This window comes from Heterodontus francisci, chromosome 32 (genome assembly GCF_036365525.1).
Source record: "Heterodontus francisci isolate sHetFra1 chromosome 32, sHetFra1.hap1, whole genome shotgun sequence".
Classification (NCBI taxonomy): Eukaryota; Metazoa; Chordata; class Chondrichthyes; order Heterodontiformes; family Heterodontidae; genus Heterodontus; species Heterodontus francisci.
This window is the reverse complement of record NC_090402.1, coordinates 52,879,078-52,901,003: the sequence shown is the minus strand read 5'-3', so window position 1 is coordinate 52,901,003 and position 21,926 is coordinate 52,879,078. Positions and strand designations below refer to the sequence as shown.

Genomic DNA, 21,926 nt, shown 5'->3' with positions numbered 1-21,926 from the left:
AAACATTTTAAGGGTGGGACCCACCATCCATGGTTAACTAAAACAGTTAAAACTATAGTATCAAACTGAAAGAAAAAGCCTACAATTGTGCAAAGATGGGAGGCAGGTCAGAAGATTGGACAGAATATAAAAAAACAGCAAAGAATGACTAAAAGATTGATAAGGAAGGTAAAATTAGAGTACGAGAGAAAGCTAGCTAGAAATATAAAGACAGATAGTAAGAGTTTCTACAGATATTTAAAAAGAAAACAGTTAACAAAGTGAGCGCTGCTCCTATAGAAAATGAGTCTGGGGAATTAAGAATGGATAAGGAGATGGCAGATGAATTGAACAGATATTTTGCATCTGTCTTCACTATTGAGGATACAAGTAACATCCCAGAATTAGCTGCAAGTCAGGAAATGGAAGGGAGGGAGGAACTCAAGAAAATTACAGTCACCAGGGAAGTGGTATTGAACAAATTGTTGGAGCTGCGGGCTGACAAGTCCCCGGGTCCTGATGGACTTCATCCTAGGATGTTAAAAGAAGTGGCTAGTGAGATAGTTGATGCGCTAGTTTTAATTTTCCAAAATTCCCTAGGTTCGGGGAAGGTTCCATTAGAGTGGAAAATAGCGAATGTAACTCCTTTATTCAAAAAGGGAGGGCGACAGAAAGTAGGAAACTACAGGCCAGTTAGCTTAACATCTGTTTTAGGGAAATTGTTAGAAGCTATTATTAAAGACATTATAGCAGGGCATTTAGAAAAATTCAAGGTTAGCAGGCAATGTCAACATGGTTTTGTGAAAGGGAAATCAAGTTTAACCAATTTATTGGAGTTCTTTGAGGGAGTTACATGTGCTGTGGATAAAGGGGAACCGGTGGATGCATTGTACTTAGATTTCCAGAAGGCATATGATAAGGTGCCACATCAAAGGTTATTGCAGAAAATAAAAGCTCATTGTGTAGGGGGTAACATATTGGCATGGATAGAAGATTGGCTAGCTAACAAGAAACAGAGGCGTAAATGGGTAATTTTCTGGTTGGCAAGATGTAATGAGTGGTGTGCCACAAGGATCAGTGCTGGGCCCTCAACTTTTTACAATTTATATAAATGACTTAGATGAAGGGACCGAAGGTATGGTTGCTAAATTTGCTGATGACACAAAGATAGGTAGGAAAGTAAATTGTGAGGAGGACATAAGGGGGCTACAAAGGGATATAGATAGGTTAAGTGAGTGGGCAAAGACCTGGCAAATGGAGTATAATGTAGGGAAGTGTGAAATTGTCCACTTTGGCAGGAAGAATAAACAAGCATATTATCTAAATGGTGAGAGATTGTACAGCTCTGAGATGCAGAGGGATCTGGCTGTCCTAGTGCATGAATTGCAAAAGGTTAGTATGCGGGTACAGCACGTAATTAGGAAAGCTAATAGAAGGTTATCGTTTATCGCGAGGGGAATTGAATACAAATGTTGGGAGGTTATGCTTCAGCTATACAGAGCATTGCCTTAAAAATATTCAAAGATTCTACTTGGTGAGACCACATCTGGAGTACTGTGTACAGTATTGGTCTCCTTATTTAAGGAAGGATGTAAATGCGTTGGAGGCAGTACAGAAAAGGTTTACCAGACTAATACCTGGAATGGGTGGGCTGTCTTACAAGGAAAGATTGGATAGGCTAGGCTTGTGTCCGCTAGAATTTAGAAGAGTAAGAGGCGACTTGGTTAAAACACATAAGATCCTGAGGGGTCTTGACAGGGTGGATGTGGAAAGGATGTTTCCTCTTGTGGGAGAATCTAGAACTAGGGGTCACTTAAGACAGAGATGAGGTGAAATTTTTTCTCTCAGAGGGTTGAGAGTCTTTGGAATTCTCTTCCTCAAAAGGCGGTGGAAGTAGAATCTTTGAATATTTTTAAGGCAGAGGTAGATAGATTCTTGATAAGCAAGGGGGTAGGTGGAAATGTGGAGTAATCAGTTCAGACATGAACTTATTGAATGGCAGAGCAGGCTCGAAGGGCCGAGTGGCCTACTCCTGCTCCTAATTCGTATGTTTGTTCGTATTAATAAATTTGTCAAACAATATCCCTTTCATAAAACCAAGTTGACTCTGCTTGATTGTGTTATGATTTCTAAATTGTGCTGCTACTACTTCCTTAATAATGGATTCTAGCATTTTCCCAATGACCGATGTCAGTCTAACTGGCCTATAGTTTCCTGCTTTCAGTCTCCTTCTTTTCTTGAATAGGGGTCTTACATTTGTGGTTTTCCAATCCATTGGGAACTTTCCAGAATCTAGAGAATTTTGGAAGGTTACAACTAATACATCCACTATCTGTGCAGCGACTTCTTTTAAGGCCCTAGGATGCACATCATCAGGTCCAGGGGACTAGTTAGCCTTTCGTCTCATCAGTTTGACTAGTACTTTTCCTCTGTGATAATGATTGTTTTAAGTTTTGCCCCCTAATTTTCTCCTACTATTGGGATGCTTTTAGTGCCTTCTACCTTGAAGACAGATAAAAAATATTTCTTCCAAGTCTCATCCTCTAAAGGACTAACATTTACTTTAGTTACTCCCTTTCTTTTTATAGGCTTATTGGAACCAGACTTAACATTTCCTCCATACTGACATGTAACAAAATAAAAGATCCGAGTCTGAACACAACTGCACCTCTTGAATCATCCTCCATCCTTCACCCACCCTACTTTTTTCTGGAGTCTGAGACAGGATTTTCACCAAGAGGCAGCTATACAAATCATAGACTGCTCTCCTGTTGTTAACAAGAGATCCATGAAAGGTCCAGTAAGACAAGCAGCATTCCTTTCCCCTCTCATAAAAATAGGAAACCGTCATAATCCAGGGAAAAGGGAGATGCTTTTTGTTGGCACCGTTTCTCAGTTACCTTGACGCTGCATTTTATGCTTTTAGTGTCAGCTCAGTGGGTAGTACTCTCACCTGAGGCAGTAGGTTGTGGATTCAAGTCTAACTTCAGACTTGAGTACATAATCTAGGCTGAGACTCCAGTGTATTACTGAGGGAGTGCAGCACTGTCAGAGGTGCCATCTTTCCAATCATATGAAATCGAGACCCTGTTTGTCCTCTCAACTGGATGTGAAAGATCCCATGGCACTATTTTCTAACAGCAGGAAAATTCTCCCCAGCGTCCTAGCCAAGATTTATCCCATTGAAAATCATTTATCTTGCTGGAACTTGGCTGAAGTGTTTCCTACATTACAGCAGTGATTGCATTTCAAAAGCATTTTATTGATTGTAAAGCACGTTGGGACATCCTGGGGACATGAAAGGGGCTATATAAATACTAGCTTGCTCCCTTTTTTTGCCACAGGAATGAGAGGATAAGACAGATGAATGCGTGGCTAGAAAGTTGGTGCAGGAGGGAGGGCTTTAGATTCTTGGGCTATTGGGATCTGCTCTGGGGGAGACGGGACCTCTACAGGCCGGATAGGTTGCACCTAAACAGAGCTAAGACTGAGCTCCTTGCTGGACGTTTTGCTAGTGCTATTGCGGAGGGTTTAAACTAGCTTGACAGGGGGATGGGGACTTTTGTTGGCACTGTTTCTCCGTTATCTTGATGTTGCATTTTATGTCTTTAGTGTCAGCTCAGTGGGTAGTACTCTCACCTGAGTCAGTAGGTTGTGGGTCCAAGTCCAACTCCAGACTGGAGTACATAATCTAGGCTGAGACTCCAGTGTAGTACTGAGGAAGTGCAACACTGTCAGAGGGTAGATTCAGTTGGGACAAAATGGAATGGAAGCAGAAATTAGTGGATGTTTCCTCTGCCTTCCAGACTTAAAGGTTAGAAAATAAAACAAGAGTTTGGCAGTGCTCAAGGGTATCTACTTCAATGCAAGGAGTATAGCAAATAAAGCAGACAAGCTGAGGGCACAGATAGACATGTGGCTGTATGATATTATAGCTATTACAGAAACATGGCTTAAGGAGGGACAGGAATGGCAGCTCAACATTCCTGGTTACAGGGTTTTCAGACACGATAGAGAAGGGGATAAAAAGGAGGGGTGGGGGGGGGGGTGGCAATTTTGGTCAAAGAAACAATTACAGCTGTGAGGAGGGATGATATGTTGGAAGGATCATCAAATGAGGCCATATGGATCTAGCTAAGGAACAAAAAAGGGGCAATCACACTGCTGGGAGTGTACTATAGACCCCCAGTCAGAGGGAGATAGAACAGTGAATATGTAGGCAAATCTCTGAGGAGTGATTTAGTGAAAGTGGACTGGATACAGCTACTGAAAGGTAAATCAGTGTCACAGCAGTGGGAGGTATTCAAAGGGGAGATTCAAGTAGTTCAGAGTAAACATGTTCCCACAAAGAAAAAGGGTGGGACGGCCAAATCTAGGGCCCCATGGATGTCAAGGAGCCTACAGGGTAAGATAAGGCAGTAAAGGAAAGCTTATGTCCAACACAGAGAACTCAATACTACAAAAAGTCGAGAGGAGGAAAAAAAGTGGAGGGGTGAAATCAAAAAGGAAATTAGGAAAGCAAAGAGAGGGCATGAAAGAATATTGGCAAGCAAAATCACGGTGACCCCAAAGATGTCAATACATTAAGAGTAACAGGTTAACAAAGGAAAAGGTAGGGCCCATAAAAGACCAAAAAGGTAACCTAAGGGGCGGAAGATGTTGGAATGGTTCTTAATGAATACTTTGCGTCTGTATTCACAAAAGCGGGGGATGATGCAAATATTGTAGTTAAGGAGGAGGAGTGTGATGTATTGGATGTGATAAACATAGGGAGAGAGGAAGTATTTTTGGAATTAGCACCCTTGAAAGTGGATAAATCATCAGGGCCGGATGAAACGTACCCTTGGCTGTTAAAAGAAGCCAGGGAGGAAATAGCAGATGTTCTGACCATCATTTTCCAGTCCTCACTGGATACAGGTGTTGCCGGAGGATTCAAGGACTGGTAACATTGTACCCTTGTTTAAAAAGGGAGTGAGGGATAGACCGAATAATTGCAGGCCAGTCAGTCTAACCTCAGTAGTGTGAAAATTATTGGAATCAATTCTAAGAGACAGGATAAACTGTCACTTTGAAGGGCACGGATTAATCAAGGATAGTCAGCATGGATTTATTAAGGGAAGATCGTGTCCAACTAACTTGACTGAATTTTTTGAAGAAGTAACCAGGAGGATTGATGAGGGGAGTGCAGTTGATGTAGTCTACATGGATTTTAGCAAGGCTTTTGGCAAGGTCCCACATGGGAGACTGGTTAAAATAAAAAGTCCATGGGATCCAGTGAAATGTAGCAAGGTGGATACAAAATTGCCTCAGTGCAGTAAACAAAGTGTAATTGTTGACGGGTGTTTTTTGCGACTGGAAGGCTGTTTCCAGTGGTGTTCCACAGGCCTCAGTACTAGGTCCCCTGCTTTTTGTGGTATCTAGTAATGATTTGGCCATAAATGTATACGGCATGATCAAGAAGTTTGCAGATGACATACAAATTGGCCATGTGGTAGATAGCGAGGAGGATAGCCATAGACTGCATCAAGATATCAATTGGACTGGTCAGGTGGGCAGAAAAGTGACAAATGGAATTCAACTCGGAGAAGTGTGAGGTGATGCATTTGGTGAAGTCAAACAAGGCAAGGGAATACACAATTAATGGGAGGATACTTAGAGGTGTAGAGGACCTTAGAGTGAATGTCCACAGATCCCTGAAGGTAGCAGGCCGGATCGATAAGGTGGTTAAGAAGGCATATGAAATCCTTTCTTTTATTAGCCGAGGTATAGAATATAAGAGCAGGGAGATTATGCTGGAACTGCATAAAACATTAGTTAGGCCACAACTTGAGCTCTGAGTGCAATTCTGGCCGCCTCATTACAGTAGGGATGTAATTACACTAGAGAAGGTACAGAGATTTACGAGGATGTTGCCAGGACTGGAAAAATGCAGCTAAGAGGAAAGATTAGATAGGCTGGGATTGTTCTCCCTGGAACAGAGGAGGCTGAGGGGAGATTTGATTGAGATGGACAAAATTGAGAGGGGCCTGGATAGAGTGGATGGGAAGGGCCTATTTACCTTAGCAGAGAGGTCAGTGACTATGGGGCATTGATTTAAAATGGTTGGTAGAAAGATTAGAGAGGGGACGAGGAAATGATTTTTTCACCCAGAAGGTGGTAGGAGTCTGAAACTCACTGCCTGTAAGGATAGAGGCGGAAACCCTCAACTCATTTAAAATGTGTCCGGATATGCACGTCAAGTGCCCTAACCTGCAGGGCTATGGACCATATGCTGGAAAGCTGGTGCAGACATGATGGGCCAAGTGGCCTCTTTATACACCATAAACCTTCTATGATTCTATGACCCAGGAGCAGATATTAGGTGGATCTACCACTGATGTGAAATCATGAGACAATGAAGGCTGTTCACAACCTACCAATTCCAATAACAACTTCGAGATGTCTGAAGATATCATCCTGTTTTAACTTCTGACTGTTCACTAGCAGATATACTAAGAATGAAGATGTTTGGGAGTGGCTGACAGCCAACAGCAATGGGCATTGATACAGTGCCCTTAGTATAGACAAAGAATCTAGGCTCTTCACGGGCTGATGTAAGGAAATGGACACGCAGCAACAGAGAGCAATGTCAGAGAAAAGGGGCTTTGAGGAGATTTTGGAAGTGGAGAGAAAGAGTGAGAAAAGAGTTGGAGAAATGCTGGAAGGGATTTCATGAGAGTGGAGCCAACTCAGAGCCCCACCAAGAGCAGGCACAGACGGCTGCAGAACAACTGAGGATCTGGGGGGAGGCAATATAGCAGCGGAGGAGATTGCAGAGATAGGGAGGGGCATGGACAATGAGGGATTTATAGACAAGAATTTCAAGTGTTGGGGTATAGGGATCTAGTGGAGATCTGTGAGGACTGGGCCAATGGATCAGTGGACCATTGGGGGTTAGGATTCAGGCAGCCGAATCACAACCTTCTGACTCAGGCGAGAGTGGTATCACTGAGCTACAGCTGACACCTGACAGAAAGGAGTGGAATCACGTGAGAGAAGTCCCATGGAGACTGTGTGGTCAACTGCATCAAACACTGCAAACAGAAAGACAAAACAAGAATGAGTTTGATTCTCTATTCCACCAAATGGTTGACTTTAGCCAGTGGTAGGTCCTGAGCAGAGTTCTGACAGCTCCCTGCAGGACAGAGAGAAAAATAAATTGGTGAAGACAGACAAGGTCACAATGAATTGAGAGAGCAGTAAACCAGTCCACCCACTCACAGGAGGGTAACAGAGAAGATGCAAACCCTCAAAGGATACATACACACACTTAAAAACAAACTAATAAAAGGTGTGTGCAGTCCCAGTGTCAACCAGGCACTGCCGTCAGTCTCGGCATCTCTCTCTGTTTGGCTGTGACCATCAATCTTCCAACACCTCGGTGCGTTGGGAGATCCAGACTTCAAACATCAACTGATGATCATGACTTAAAGAGAATCGAGGGGTCACTGGGTGAGACTTACTCTGCTGAGGATTCTGGGATGCTAACCAACTGGAACATAGGCCACAACGAGGCTTCTTCAACTTGGTTTTATACCGAACAACAGCCATCAAAATCTGAATCTGACTGGGGTAAGCCTGGAAAACAGAAAGCAGAATGAGAATCTTTATATTCACGGCGATTTCCATCAATTATTCAATGGTTCCAGAGATCACTATGTTGCTACATTATATCAAACAATCAAATGAACATCGTTAACACATGGAAAAAATCCAAAGGTAGGATCAGATTCTGCTCTCAGTGTAGAGGGGAAAAGAAAAAGAACTCAGCCAGGGAAGGTCGCACCTCACTGCTTCCAGTGGCTGGAAGGGAAAATGTACAATCACCCACTTGAAACACGATTGGGCTCAGCTGGGACATTCTCCAAAGACTAATATCCTGCCGACACATGCGGGATGTTCTGTAACCTGCAGACACTGTCTGGGATCAAACATAGGATTCTGTAACCTGCAGACACTGTCTGGAGTCACACACAGGATGTTCTATAACCTGCAGACACTGTCTGGGGTCACACACAGGATGTTCTGTAACCTGCAGACACTGTCTGGAGTCACACACAGGATGTTCTATAACCTGCAGACACTGTCTGGGGTCACACACAGGATGTTCTGTAACCTGCAGATACTGTCTGGAGTCACACACAGGATGTTCTGCAACCTGCAGACACTGTCTGGGGTCACACACAGGATGTTCTATAACCTGCAGACACTGTCTGGGGTCACACACAGGATGTTCTGTCACCTGCAGACACTGTCTGGGGTCACACACAGGACGTTCTGTAACCTGCAAACACTGTCTGGGGTCACACACAGGATGTTCTGTAACCTGCAAACACTGTCTGGGGTCACACACAGGATGTTCTGTAACCTGCAGACACTGTCTGGGGTCACACACAGGATGTTCTGTAATCTGCAAACACTGTCTGGGGTCACACACAGGACGTTCTGTAACCTGTAGACACTGTCTGGGGTCACACTTGGGATGTTCTGTAACCTGCAGACACTGTCTGGGGTCACACTTGGGATGTTCTGTAACCTGCAGATACTGTCTGGGGTCACACACAGGATGTTCTGTAACCTGCAGACACTGTCTGGGGTCACACTTGGGATGTTCTGTAACCTGCAGATACTGTCTGGGGTCACACACAGGATGTTCTGTAACCTGCAGACACTGTCTGGGGTCACACTTGGGATGTTCTGTAACCTGCAGATACTGTCTGGGGTCACACTTGGGATGTTCTGTAACCTGCAGATACTGTCTGGGGTCACACACAGGATGTTCTGTAACCTGCAGACATTATCTGGGGTCACACACAGGATGTTCTGTAACCTGCAGACACTGTCTGGGGTCACACACAGGATGTTCTGTAACCTGCAGACACTGTCTGGGGTCACACACAGGACGTTCTGTAACCTGCAGACACTGTCTGGGGTCACAGTTGGGATGTTCTGTAACCTGCAGACACTGTCTGGGGTCACACACAGGACGTTCTGTAACCTGCAGACACTGTCTGGCTGGGGTCACACACAGGATGTTCTGTAACCTGCAGACACTGTCTGGCTGGGGTCACACACAAGATGTTCTGTAACCTGCAGACACTGTCTGGCTGGGGTCACACACAAGATGTTCTGTAACCTGCAGACACTGTCTGGCTGGGGTCACGCTTGGGATGTTCTGTAACTTGTAGTCACTGTCTGGGGTCACACTTGGGAATGTCTGTAACCTGCAGACACTGTCTGGCTGGGGTCACGCTTGGGATGTTCTGTAACCTGCAGACACTGTCTGGCTGGGGTCACGCTTGGGATGTTCTGTAACTTGTAGTCACTGTCTGGGGTCACACTTGGGATGTTCTGTAACTTGTAGTCACTGTCTGGCTGGGGTCACGCTTGGGATGTTCTGTAACCTGCAGACACTGTCTGGCTGGGGTCACGCTTGGGATGTTCTGTAACTTGTAGTCACTGTCTGGGGTCACACTTGGGAATGTCTGTAACCTGCAGACACTGTCTGGCTGGGGTCATGCTTGGGATGTTCTGTAACCTGCAGACACTGTCTGGCTGGGGTCAGGCTTGGGATGTTCTGTAACCTGCAGATACTGTCTGGCTGGGGTCATGCTTGGGATGTTCTGTAACCTGCAGACACTGTCTGGCTGGGGTCATGCTTGGGATGTTCTGTAACCTGCAGACACTGTCTGGCTGGGGTCATGCTTGGGATGTTCTGTAACCTGCAGACACTGTCTGGCTGGGGTCACACACAGGACGTTCTATAACCTGATGATACTATCTGTTCAGCGTCACAAATGAAGAATGGCTGCCTTGTCAAATTTTGGAGGGCTACTGGTCCCGTGGAATCCGTAACCCAGAAAGAATTGCTGCCTCATCACGTGATTGGGGGCGGGGCGGGGAAACAGTAGGATGAAAAGCAGCAGGATTCCTCCCAAGTAAATGTCTGAGCTTCACACAGGACACTTGGGTCTTTGTTGGCTGCTGTGTGTCACAGTTCCACACTATATCTTGAAGCCAACACACTACAACATATTAATAACATAGAAAGGAGGAGACAGAAACTGGTTCCTATAGTGACAGCCTCTTGATTCTGCTAGCAGGAGTCAGTATTTGCTGTTAACAGTGGAGGTTACAGTGTCTCTGCTCTGCTGGTAAATTCAGGCTTATTGAGAACAACACTGTAAAAATATTTAGAATTTCTGAAAGATACGACTTGGAATTTCTTCTTTTTAAAATAAAAATCATCATTCTCGGGCTGTGGGTGTCATTGGCAAGATTGGCATTTATTATCTATCCTTAATTACTCTGAAATCGTGGTTTAATATAAATGAGTGTCTTGCTAGACACCTTCAGAGGATCAACCTCATTTCTGTGGGACTGGTGGCACATAAGAATCAAAGAAATAGGAGGGGTAGGACATGCAGCCCCTCAAACCTGCTCTGTCATTCAACAAGAACATGGCTGACCTATATGAATTCCACTTTCCTGCCCTATCTCTACATAAGCCAGACTGGGTAAGGAAGCAAATTTCCTTCCCTAAAGGACAGTAGTGAACTGTATGTGGCAGGTTTGTCAGTGCTTTCAGCAAGATCTGTGCGGTTACGGTGGTCTGGAAGAAGGCAGGATTGAACTGATACAGTTTAAGAACAGCCAGATTGGCTTCCAGATCTAACCAATAGCTTCATGGTCAAATTCTTCATTCAAATTCTGAAACTGCCATGGTTGAATGTGAACTCATACAGTCTAGATTATTATTCCAGTAATGTAATCACTACACTATCAAACCCTGAACTCTTCACTCTGTGTGATTATAGGGGGAGTCGCCAGTTATACAAACTGCCCGATCTGCAGATCTGATGGTTTCTAATAACGGGCGCCTACCTGCAAGGCCAGTTTGATGCCTGGACAACAAGTTGAAAAACTATCCCATAGCGAACAATAGCGTCCTAAATGAATAGCATGAAGAAGCAAGGGTCCTTACCAGCTGTGAAGAAGCAATGGAGAATGCTCGGGGTCGGATTTCGGGAATGAGGTCGAAGAGATAGTCGGGCGGTATGGCAGAGGTGGTATGAGGAAAATCGTACAGAATCTAGGAAAGAACACAAATATCACAACTTAACAGAATCAAACACACACCCAGTGAGACCAGAAACAAGTATTTAATTAAAAAGCACTCGACTTTTCCAGAAACTCTGCCTTTGTCCTGAAGCTATGCTGCTGCGTTACAGCAGGATGCGCTGGGAACCTTGCACTATTTTATGACCAAGGCACTCAGTTGTGTTTCCTCCAGGCTGTTCCTCAAAATTTCTTCCCTTATCCATCCTAAGATGAAGTGGCTGTTTTCAGCCATTCATTTAAGAGGAGAAAACTGGAGGTGACAGGAACATCCTATTCCTTCCCTTGACTCTGAATTATTGCTGGCCTCACTCTTGAATAGACATCTCCTTCGAGCTCCTTCTTCCTCCCAAGGCATCAGTCCTCTTGGCATCTACCAAACAAGTCCCTCCTCAGAATAGGTGGCCCCGAGCACCATCCTTCACCCACCCGACACCCGCACCACCACCTCCCATCCCTCCACTTGCATTAACAGATGATCCCCCTCAGCAGTGGAAAACATTGAGCAGTGGATCATCCAGTTTCTGCCCACCAGGTGATCCTGTAGACTTCGTAATTTTGACCCTTAACCTTCAGAGTGCTTCCTATCTCTGTAATGTCCTCCAACTCTACAACCGAGATATCTGTGCTCCATTAGTTCTGGTCACTTGCACATCCCCAGTTTTCTTCCCTCCACCATTGGTGGCTGTGCCTTCAGCAGCCTAGGCCCCAAGCTCTGAAATTCTCTCCCTAAATCTCTCCACCTCTCTATCTCATTTTCTTCCTTTAGGATGCTCCTTAAAATGACCTATTCAGTATTTCTAGCATTTTCTGTTTTTGTTTCATATTTCCAACATTTGCAATTTTTTTGTGTTTGTATTAGTTTAATTCACTGCCACTTTTCTTCCAGGAATGCCCACCTTGAAGAAGTTCTGCTCTTCTCTCCGACGGCATTTCCGTTTATCTCTTCTACTAGTTCTGATGAAAAGTCACACAGACCTGAAATGTAAACTGTTTTTCTCTCCACCTAACCCGCTGAGTATTTTCAGCATTTTCTATTTTTGTTTCCAATATCTCCTTATGTGGTTCAGTGTCACATTTTGTTTGACAATGCACCTGTGAAGCGCATTGGGACATTTTACTGTGTTAAAGGTGCTATATAAAGGCAAATTGTTGCTGTCCTCTGGCTTACCTCCAAGGTTGTCCTGCGAAGTCTGTTGCAGTAACTATACAACTCATCTTGGCCCTCAGCTGAGCTGAATTCCTTCAGCTTCTCCCGCTCCATCTCATCAGGAGAGAAATATGACAAGAGATCAAAGAAGGACCGTCGAGGGACGCAGTTAATGTCCAGGTAACGCTCCACCAGGTATTGAACTGTACAGGGCTGTGGTAATCGAGCAGGAAGTGGCATTGCTGAAGGAGGAGAGTGTGGGATGTCAATCACAGCAGCACATGAGGTACAAGGGAAATCCAAAGGCAGGAATCTGGCGGGTTTGATCACAAATCACAATGAAGCTGATCCCACATCATATCTCATTTCCCACACACTGATAAAATCTCTTTCTGTGCTTCATACACAAATTGTCAAATAAGATTTTGACAAAATAACATCTTGGCACATGCACCAGGCAGCCTCTGATTCCAAAAGAGTGAACAGCAGTTTGGGAGGAACAGTAAGTGCAGGGCAATGAAATACAATGGGCCTCTACTTACTCCCATTAGACAGCTCAGGAAAATGAGGCTGGATTTACCTCATTTTACAGAAGCTGCTGTGGAACGTGGGATCAAATTTACTTAAACTGCCCAACAGTCAGTGCTCACAAGCATTTGCAGGGGACAGGTCACATTCTGTTTACAATCACAAAGTGTGGAAAAATGGGGAATGCATTTCATTCCCCAGTGTTAGTGGAAAGGTCAACGTTGATACAAGGCAAACAGCTCAGTATTATAAGTGAGAAAAAGAAAGTAAACTTTGAGAACCACGATCACTCTGTGTTGACACCATGAGGCTAGGACTCCCATCTCGAATGTGCTCAGCACAGTCCTAGTGCTCGCCCTGGCTGGAATCTCATTGAACTATTAGGCAAATGCACGAATCCCCTTAATGCAAACACATCATGCCTATCATCAGTTAATTGTGTAGTGTATAACAAGCATGCAAAGCCAAGTCAAGCAAGCTTGTAGTTATACGGAAACTGGATACACAGTGCTGCAGCTCCATTGCCACACTGCTCCCCACTGTCCACCACTGTCCCACTATACTCAACTGGCACTCTGTGTCCCAATACCATGCACTGATATAAAGCTGTTCCAATATCGTAAAGATATACTGTAGTTGGGAGATCAAACGTTATCTGGCCCACGAAATGTACTCCTGCTACTGGACCCCATCACCTCCACACACCATCCTGACTTGGAAATATATTGCTATCCCTTCATCGTCATTGGGTCAAAATTCTGGAACTCCCTGCCAAACAGCATTTTGGGAATACCTTCATTACATGGACTGTTCAGAGGAAATTAGGGATGGGCAATAAATTCTGGCCTTGCCAATGGCTCTCACAGAATATTAAAAAATACTTGCATTTGGCACCTTTTAGGACTACCAAACATCTCAAAGTGCTTTACAGCCAATGAAGTACTTTTGAAGTGTAGTCACTGTTGTGATGTAGGAAACATAGCAGCCAATTTGCCAACAGGATGCACCCACAAACAGCAATGTGATAATGACCAGATAATTGTTTTTGTGATGGTGATTGATGGATAAATATCAGCCAGGACAACTGAGACAATTTCCCTGCTCTTCTTCAAAATAGTGTCATATCTTTTACCTGAGAAGGCAGATTGCAGCCTCGGTTTAATGTCTCATTCGAAAGATGGCACCTCCACCAGTGCAGTTCGCCACCAGTGCGGTTCACCCTCAGTGCTGCACTGGAGTGTCAGCCTTGATTTGTGTGCTCAAGTCCTGGAGTGGGACTTCAAACCACAACCTTCGGACTCAGAGGCAAGAGTGCTACCAATTGAGCGATGGAAAAAAAGAATTAATTTCAACATTCTATTGCTACTGCTCCAGTCCCAGTGAAAGGAATCCAAAATCCTATCACAACAGTTCCTGGATCATCCTTTTCATCAGATACCGAAGGACCTCTTGACCCTGACTATTTAATCAATCACCAGCAGAACTCCCTGGCAATTGCTGAAGGATATTCAGCTTTCTATCAGTCAGGGAAAGTGCTATACGAAATATGCGTAACACATAACATTTTTAATAAGTCACTGACAATCTTGTATGTCATTGATTACACGGAGTCCGAGAATATGCTTCTTAATCGGGGTATTCTCAACAAGAAGTGACAGGAAAAGGGTTGTAGGAAGCAAGTGTGATCTTACAGGAAATGTGAATGATATGTCAGAATTTTAGTATGTTACATAAAGATAGAGCACAGCACACAAGTGCATTAATGAGTTAATAGAGCAGCGGGTAGCAGTGAATAAATAAATTAATAAAGTAGCAAGTGGATGCTAATTAATAGATTAACTCAGCAGCGAGTACCACTGAATTAATATAGCAGTCTGATGAAAGGTCACAGACATGAAACGTAAATTCTGTTTTTCTTTCTCCACAGATGCTGCCTGACCTGCTGAGTATTTTCAACATTTTCTGTTTTTGTTTCAGATCTCCAGCATGCGGAGTATTTTGTAATATAGCAGTGATCTCAGTGAACTGATAGAACAGCAAAAATGTGTGAATGAGTAAATTAATACAGCAGTAGGCAGGAAGGAATTCATGAACTTTTACAGCACCACATACAAATGAATAAATCAATTAATAGAGAAGCAGGCACCAAACTAATAATGAATTAACAGAACAGACACCAAGGAAATTAGAATTAATGAGAGCCGCGGCAAAGTTTTTGATCGTTTAAGGGTGCTCCCTTACCTCACTACCCTGATTGCAAACCATGGATCTATGATCTTAGGAACTGAACAATGTGAACTAATGTGACAGTGAAATGTTGACATAGGATTTTCCGATTAGAAATGCTGACCTGCGATTTTTGCATTCCAAAAATAGACGTAAAATCATTATTCAAAAATGTCACAGAAAGGACAATATGCCCAGAAATTGCACCCCATATGGAAGAATTCTAATAAATTATTGATAGATTTGATTGCAAAAATACTTAGTTAGCAGAGGACTGGTTTATTTTTCAGAAACAGCTGTTCCTTATTTGCAATGCTTCACCTTGGGTTCTGTGAGTAAATTCTGCTTTTAACACTTGCATCCAAAACTAACCAATAATTGAAGATATCCAACCTGAATCATAGGGCTTCAGCAGAAACTTTTTGCGCGGGTCGAGGCGCAGGAGCTGACAGAACTCCTTGATGCTGTCTGGTGAGTTTCGAGGTTCAATCATGGCCACATCCCCTGCCGAGTACCTGCAGGTCAAAAGGAAAAATTAATTGGGAGAAAAGGATTCCAAGGTCAATGCCTTTGAGCAGTAAACCTGTTTGAGCTTTAAAAACTAAATTCACTGGTTGAGCCTCAGCTCGAGTATTGTGTCCAGTTCCGGGCACCACACTTCAGGAAGGATAACAAGGCCTTGGAGAGGGTGCAGAGGGATTTACTATAATGGCACTTCTCTTCCAGGAATGCCTACCTTGAAGAAGTTCTGCTCTTCTCTCCGACGGGATTTTCGTTTGTCTCTTTTATCTTGTTCACCTTCATTGCTTTCTATTTCCCTCCTGGTGTTTGATAAGGTATCTACCAAAACTCGTTTTCACAGCCACATCTCCTTCCTCAGTGACTGTCTCCGGCTCCGACTTATTCCACGTGGATTCCAACTGCAGTTTCACCCATCACGTTTTGAATCCACCCAGGATCACAGATATCTCCGAGAAATAGAACGTTCCTCGGACTGCTACTCTTGCCGCATCCTGAGATCCACGCTCAGTGCTATGCGCCGCCACATGCACACACTGGACCTCTCTCTCCAGCAGCACCGCCTCACCTTATCTCAAAGCTGTTCTACTCCGCAGTTTCATTTCATCTTTCGTCTCATCCGACGCATTAACAAAAAACTTTTTTTCTTCCTTTCAGGTTTTAAGGAACGCAAGCTCCAGCAGCTGATGGGGACTAATGCCCCTCCAGATCCTCCCTCCGCTTCACTTCCCTCTGACCCCACCTCTTCTGATCTGACCCCTTGCCGTGTATTCATTATACCCTCTGACCTCCCCCTCTCTGATGCTGAGGGTTCTGTACTCAGCAAAGGTCTCAGTTTTATCCCCTTACGCCTCCACCTCAATGAATTTCAAGCTCGGCATGACGTTGAGTTCTTCTTCCGTCGCCTCCGCCTCCGGGCTCACTTCTTTGACCAGCAGACCCATTCACCCGCCTCCAGCATTCTCCCTCTACCTGGACCCCTCCCCCTGGCCTCTTACCCGCTCTTGATCTCTTCATTGAAAACTGTCGGCGAGACATTGGTCATCTCAATTTCTCTGCCCCCCTCACTCACTCTAACCTGTCCCCCTCTGAACTTGAGGCACTCCGTTCTCTCAGGACTAACCCCGACATGGTCATCAAACCTGCAGACAAGGGTGGTGCTGTTGTCGTCTGGCGTACCGACCTCTACCTTGCAGAAGCTCAACGCCAACTCATGGACACTTCTTCCTACCTCCCTCTGGACCATGACCCCACCACCGAACATCAAGCTACCGTCCAAAGGACTGTCACTGACCTCATCTCCTCTGGAGATCTTCCCTCTACAGCTTCCAACCTCATAGCCCCACAACCCCGGACAGCCCGCTTCTACCTCCTTCCCAAAATCCACAAACGGGACTGTCCCGGCAGACCCATTGTGTCAGCCTGCTCCTGCCCCACTGAACTGATTTCTTCCTATCTAGACTCTTATCTTTTCTCCGCTGGTCCAGTCTCTTCCCACCTACATCCGTGACTCTTCTGACACACTACGTCATTTTGACAATTTCTATTTTCGGGGCCCAACCGCCTCCTCTTCACTATGGACGTCCAATCGCTCTACACCTCCATCCCCCACCAGGATGGTTTGAGGGCTCTCCGCTTCTTCCTGGAACAGAGGCCCAACCAGTCCCCATCCACCACCACCCTCCTCCGCCTGGCTGAACTTGTTCTCACATTGAACAACTTCTCCTTCAACTCCACGCACTTCCTTCAAGTAAAAGGTGTCGCAATGGGTACCCGCATGGGTCCTAGTTATGCCTGTCTTTTTGTGGGATATGTCGAGCATTCTTTGTTCCAGTCCTACTCAGGCCCCCTCCCCCAACTCTTTTTCCGGTACATTGATGACTGTATCGGTGCCGTTTCCTGCTCCCGCCCCGAACTGAAAAACTTTATCAACGTTGCTTCCAATTTCCACCCTTCTCTCACCTTTACATGGTCCATCTCTGACACTTCCCTTCCCTTCCTCGACTTCTCTGTCTCCATCTCTGGGGATAGGTTGTCTACTAATATCCATTATAAGCCCACCGACTGCCACAGCTACCTCGATTACACTTCTTCACACCCTACCTCCTGTAAGGACTCCATTCCATTCTCCCAGTTTCTCCGTCTCCGACGCATTTGCTCTGATGATGCTACCTTCCATGACGGTGCTTCTGATATGACCTCCTTTTTCCTCAACCGAGGATTTCCCCCCACTGTGGTTGACAGGGCCCTCAACCGTGTCCGGCCCATTCCCCGCACCTCTACCCTCACCCCTTCCCCTCCCTCCCAGAACCGTGACAGGGTTCCCCTTGTCCTCACTTTTCACCCCATCAGCCTCCATATCCAAAGGATCATCCTCCGCCATTTCCGCCACCTCCAGCGTGATGCCACTACCAGTTGCATCTTCCCCTCCCTTCCCCTGTCAGCATTCCGAAGGGATCGTTCCCTCCGCGACACCCTGGTCCACTCCTCCATTACCCCCACCACCTCGTCCCCGTCCCATGGCACCTTCCCCTGCAATCGCAGGAGGTGTAATACCTGCCCATTTACCTCCTCACTCCTCACTATCCCAGGCCCCAAACACTCCTTTCAGGTGAAGCAGCGATTTACTTGTACTTCTTTCAATGCAGTATACTGTATTCGCTGCTCACAGTATGGTCTCCTCTACATTGGGGAGACCAAGCGCAGACTGGGTGACCGCTTTGCGGAACATCTCCGCTCAGTCCGCAAGCAGGAACCTGAGCTTCCGGTTGCTTGCCATTTCAACTCTCCCCCCTGCTCTCATGCTCACATCTCTGTCCTGGGATTGCTGCAGTGTTCCAGTGAACATCAACGCAAGCTCGAGGAACAGCATCTCATTTACCGATTAGGCACACTACAGCCTGCCAGACTGAACATTGAGTTCAATAATTTCAGAGCATGACAGCCCCCCATTTTACTTTCATTTTTAGTTATTTTTTCTTACTTTTTTTTTTACATTCTTTTTTACATTTTTTACCATCTTTTTTTTTTGCATTTATTTCATTTCATCTTAGTTTGTTCAGTTTGCTTACCCACTGTTTTTTTCAGGTTTGCACTTGCTGCTGTTCAATATTCAGTGTATTAACACCTAATCTGTACTAATGCTTTGTCCTTCAACACACCATTAACATATTGTTTGCCTTTGCTCCGCGACCTTTTGGTCAGCTATGTGGCCTGGTCCAATCTAGACCTCCTTTGTTATCTCTTGCCCCACCCCCACCTCACTTGCTTATAACCTGTGACTTTTCTAATATTTGTCAGTTCCGAAGAAGGGTCACTGACCCGAAACGTTAACTCTGCTTCTCTTTCCACAGATGCTGCCAGACCTGCTGAGTGGTTCCAGCATTTCTTGTTTTTATTTACTATAATGGTACCAGGGCTAAGGGACTTCAGTTATATGGAGAAACTAAAGAAGCTGGTGTTATTCTCCTTAGGGCAGAGAACGATACGGGGAGATGTGACAGAGGTGTTCAAAATTACAAAGGGTTTTGATATTTTCTCCTTATTTACTCTGTGTCCAGTGGCAGAAGGGTCAGTAAGCAGAGGACACAGATTTAAGGTAATTGACAAAAGAAACAGAGGTGAGATCAGCAGAAATTTCTTTCTGCAGTGAGTTATGATGATCTGGAATGCACTGTATGAAACAGTGGAGGAAGTAGATTCAAGAATAACTTTCAAAAGTTAATTGAATAAATACTTGAAGTGGAAAAAAAATTACAAGCTATAGAAAGAGGTAAAGAGCAAGGTTATGGGACAAATGCTGGAAATACTCTGCAGGTTTGGCAGCATTTGTGGAGAGAGTTAATGTTTCAGGACTGTGACCTTTCATCAGAGAAAATGTTACAGAAGTAAAAGGTTTTATGAAAGTGAAAGGGGCGAGGTGGGAAAAATAACACAAGGGAAGGTTGGTGATATGGTGGCAGGCAGGAGAGATTAAATAACAAAAGTGTTGAGGGAGCAGTAATGGGACAAATAAAGAAACAAAAGATATTTCCAGAGGAGGTATGAGAGCTGCCTTCTGAAAGCACAGAAAAAGGAAAAAAAAAAGAAACAGGACCAAAAAAAACCCAAACTATCAAAGGACATCAAACAAAATGGGGGCAGTGGTTAAGATCTAAAATTGTTGAACTTAACGTTGAGTCTGGAAGGCTGTCAAGTGTCTAATCGAAAGATAAGGTGCTGTTCCTCAAGCGTATATTGTGCTTAATTGGAACACCGCAGGAGGCCAAGAACAGAAAGGTCAGAGAAGAAGCAAGGTTGAGAATTAAAATGACAGGCCACTGGAAGCTTGGCATCATGCCTGCAGACTGAAAGGAGGTGTTCCGCAAAGCGGGCACCCAATATGTTATGAGACTAACTGGCCATTTCTAACAAAGAACTGACATAGGGCTGAATGGCCTCCTTTGGTGCTACACGATGCTATGATTCTATGATCAGGCCAATGCATGCCAATGCCGTACTGTTGGAGAGGCATTACTGAGGGAGAACTGCAACGTCGGAGAGGCAGGACTGAGGGACTGCCACACTGGCGGAGGGGCAGGACTGAGGGACTGCCACACTGGCGGAGGGGCAGGACTGAGGGACTGCCACACTGGCAGAGGGGCAGGACTGAGGGACCACTGCACTGGCGGAGGGGCAGGACTGAGGGACCGCTGCACTGGCGGAGGGGCAGGACTGAGCGAGCACCACACTGCCGGATGCACTCATAGTGACCGAGTAGTTGGAAAGGATGGGGAGGCAACTTCCCTGATTAACATTCAGCTGGGGATATTAATATTAGTCAGCAGCCCCTTGAGGGAATACAACTGACAGGACAGAGATCAGGTACTGGGGTCTCTTCAGTGTTGTTAAATTCAATTTGTTTATTTGGAAAGCAGATTCAGACACTTCTTACTCAATGCTGGAGCCAGCAATATCGAAGGTGATGAGCCGCACATCCTGGAAGTGGGTTTCGTCTGTGACCCTTTCATTAGAGATCATCTGTGCAGGGAATGGGTGGAGCTGCGAGGGTGGGCATTTAGTTTGACTGTTGATGTCGCATGGTCCCATTGAGATCCCATTGGCTGCATCATCCTCAAACTGAAATCTGTACTTCGATGGCAATCTATGCAAAAAATAAGAAAGTTCAACATTACACAAGAATGTATGCAATACTCAAGAATGCATGCATCTGCAACACACACTGGGTAAGGTACTTACCATAACACCAAGGAAATAAATCCCATTTTCACTGCCACCCCAGTCACGCAAGCATTAACCGTGCTGTTCATGTTGCATCCCATCACAGAAGCTGTCCACCTGACAAAGTCAGCTGAAAACCACAGCCTTAAGTTTGTGCAGATTGATGGATAAAGAAAAACACTGGGTGTGTTCAGACCAGCCAACCAGTTTCTCATTGGGTAGCATGTTTTCCCCTGAGTCAGAAGGTTGTGGGTTCAAGTCCCATTCCAGAGACTTGAGTCCATACATCCATCATTACATTTCTAAAGGCGAATGGTAGCATTGTGATAATGTTAACTGACATGCACGGAAGGAGCTGTGATGAAATAAACAATGAAATGGAAGAATAATGAATTTTAAAAAGTCAACTGCTAAACAAAATCACAAGAACATGGACACTTATACACAGTAAAAATGGAATAGCAGCCATGTGACCCCTCCTGTACTGGAAATCCATAATCTCGTCTGCAAGGATGAGGTTCATTAACCTCGTCTGAAATATTCTGGGGAGAACCCCTTTGAAATTGAATGGACCGATTGCACATTAATTCATTCATGTCGATCAGAGTCATTAACAGAGGATGCTGGTGACATAGCAAAACCAAGATGAATCAGGTATGAAGCAGCAACATCAAGACAGAATGATTTCCATTTCAAACATCAAATGATGGCCATGGTTATCATATATTAGCTCATTGTGTGGTCACAACAAGGGAGAGGGTCATGTGTCTCCTAACAAAAGCTAATGAGAGATTTTTACCTTAAAATGTAGCTCTCTGGGGGAGAAAGAGAGAGAGAGAGAGAGAGAGATGATCAAGCCAACATCACAGAAAACCTGTGAGAAGGACCCAGCAGACAAGACAGGAACCCTGCTGACCAAGAACACCAGCACAGCAGTCATTCACTCATAACTAGCAAGCCACTCAGTTGGATCAAACTGCTACAGAAAAGTCAAAGAAGAATAAAACCAGAGGGACCACCCAACGTCGACCGAGGCACTGGAAATGACAAAAGCACACCCTGCTCAGTTGACCCTGCAAAGTCCTCCTCACAAATATCTGGGGAAGTGTGCCAAAATTGGGAGATCTGTCCCTGGCAGAGTATTACT

General features: G+C 44.9%; 1 protein-coding gene across 2 annotated transcripts in view; it reads right to left on the bottom strand.

Annotated features, from left to right (window-relative positions):
* Positions 1-21,926, bottom strand: part of ndor1 (NADPH dependent diflavin oxidoreductase 1) — an 83,539-nt gene that overhangs the window by 9,675 nt on the left and 51,938 nt on the right. For both annotated transcript variants that reach the window (XM_068012807.1, XM_068012808.1), the window contains 5 exons: positions 20,493-20,702; positions 15,434-15,555; positions 12,308-12,528; positions 11,003-11,110; positions 7,482-7,596 (listed from right to left, as the gene is read on the bottom strand). In XM_068012807.1, the coding sequence (XP_067868908.1) occupies positions 7,482-7,596; positions 11,003-11,110; positions 12,308-12,528; positions 15,434-15,555; positions 20,493-20,702 (776 nt within the window). The remainder of the gene's footprint in view (positions 1-7,481; positions 7,597-11,002; positions 11,111-12,307; positions 12,529-15,433; positions 15,556-20,492; positions 20,703-21,926) is intronic.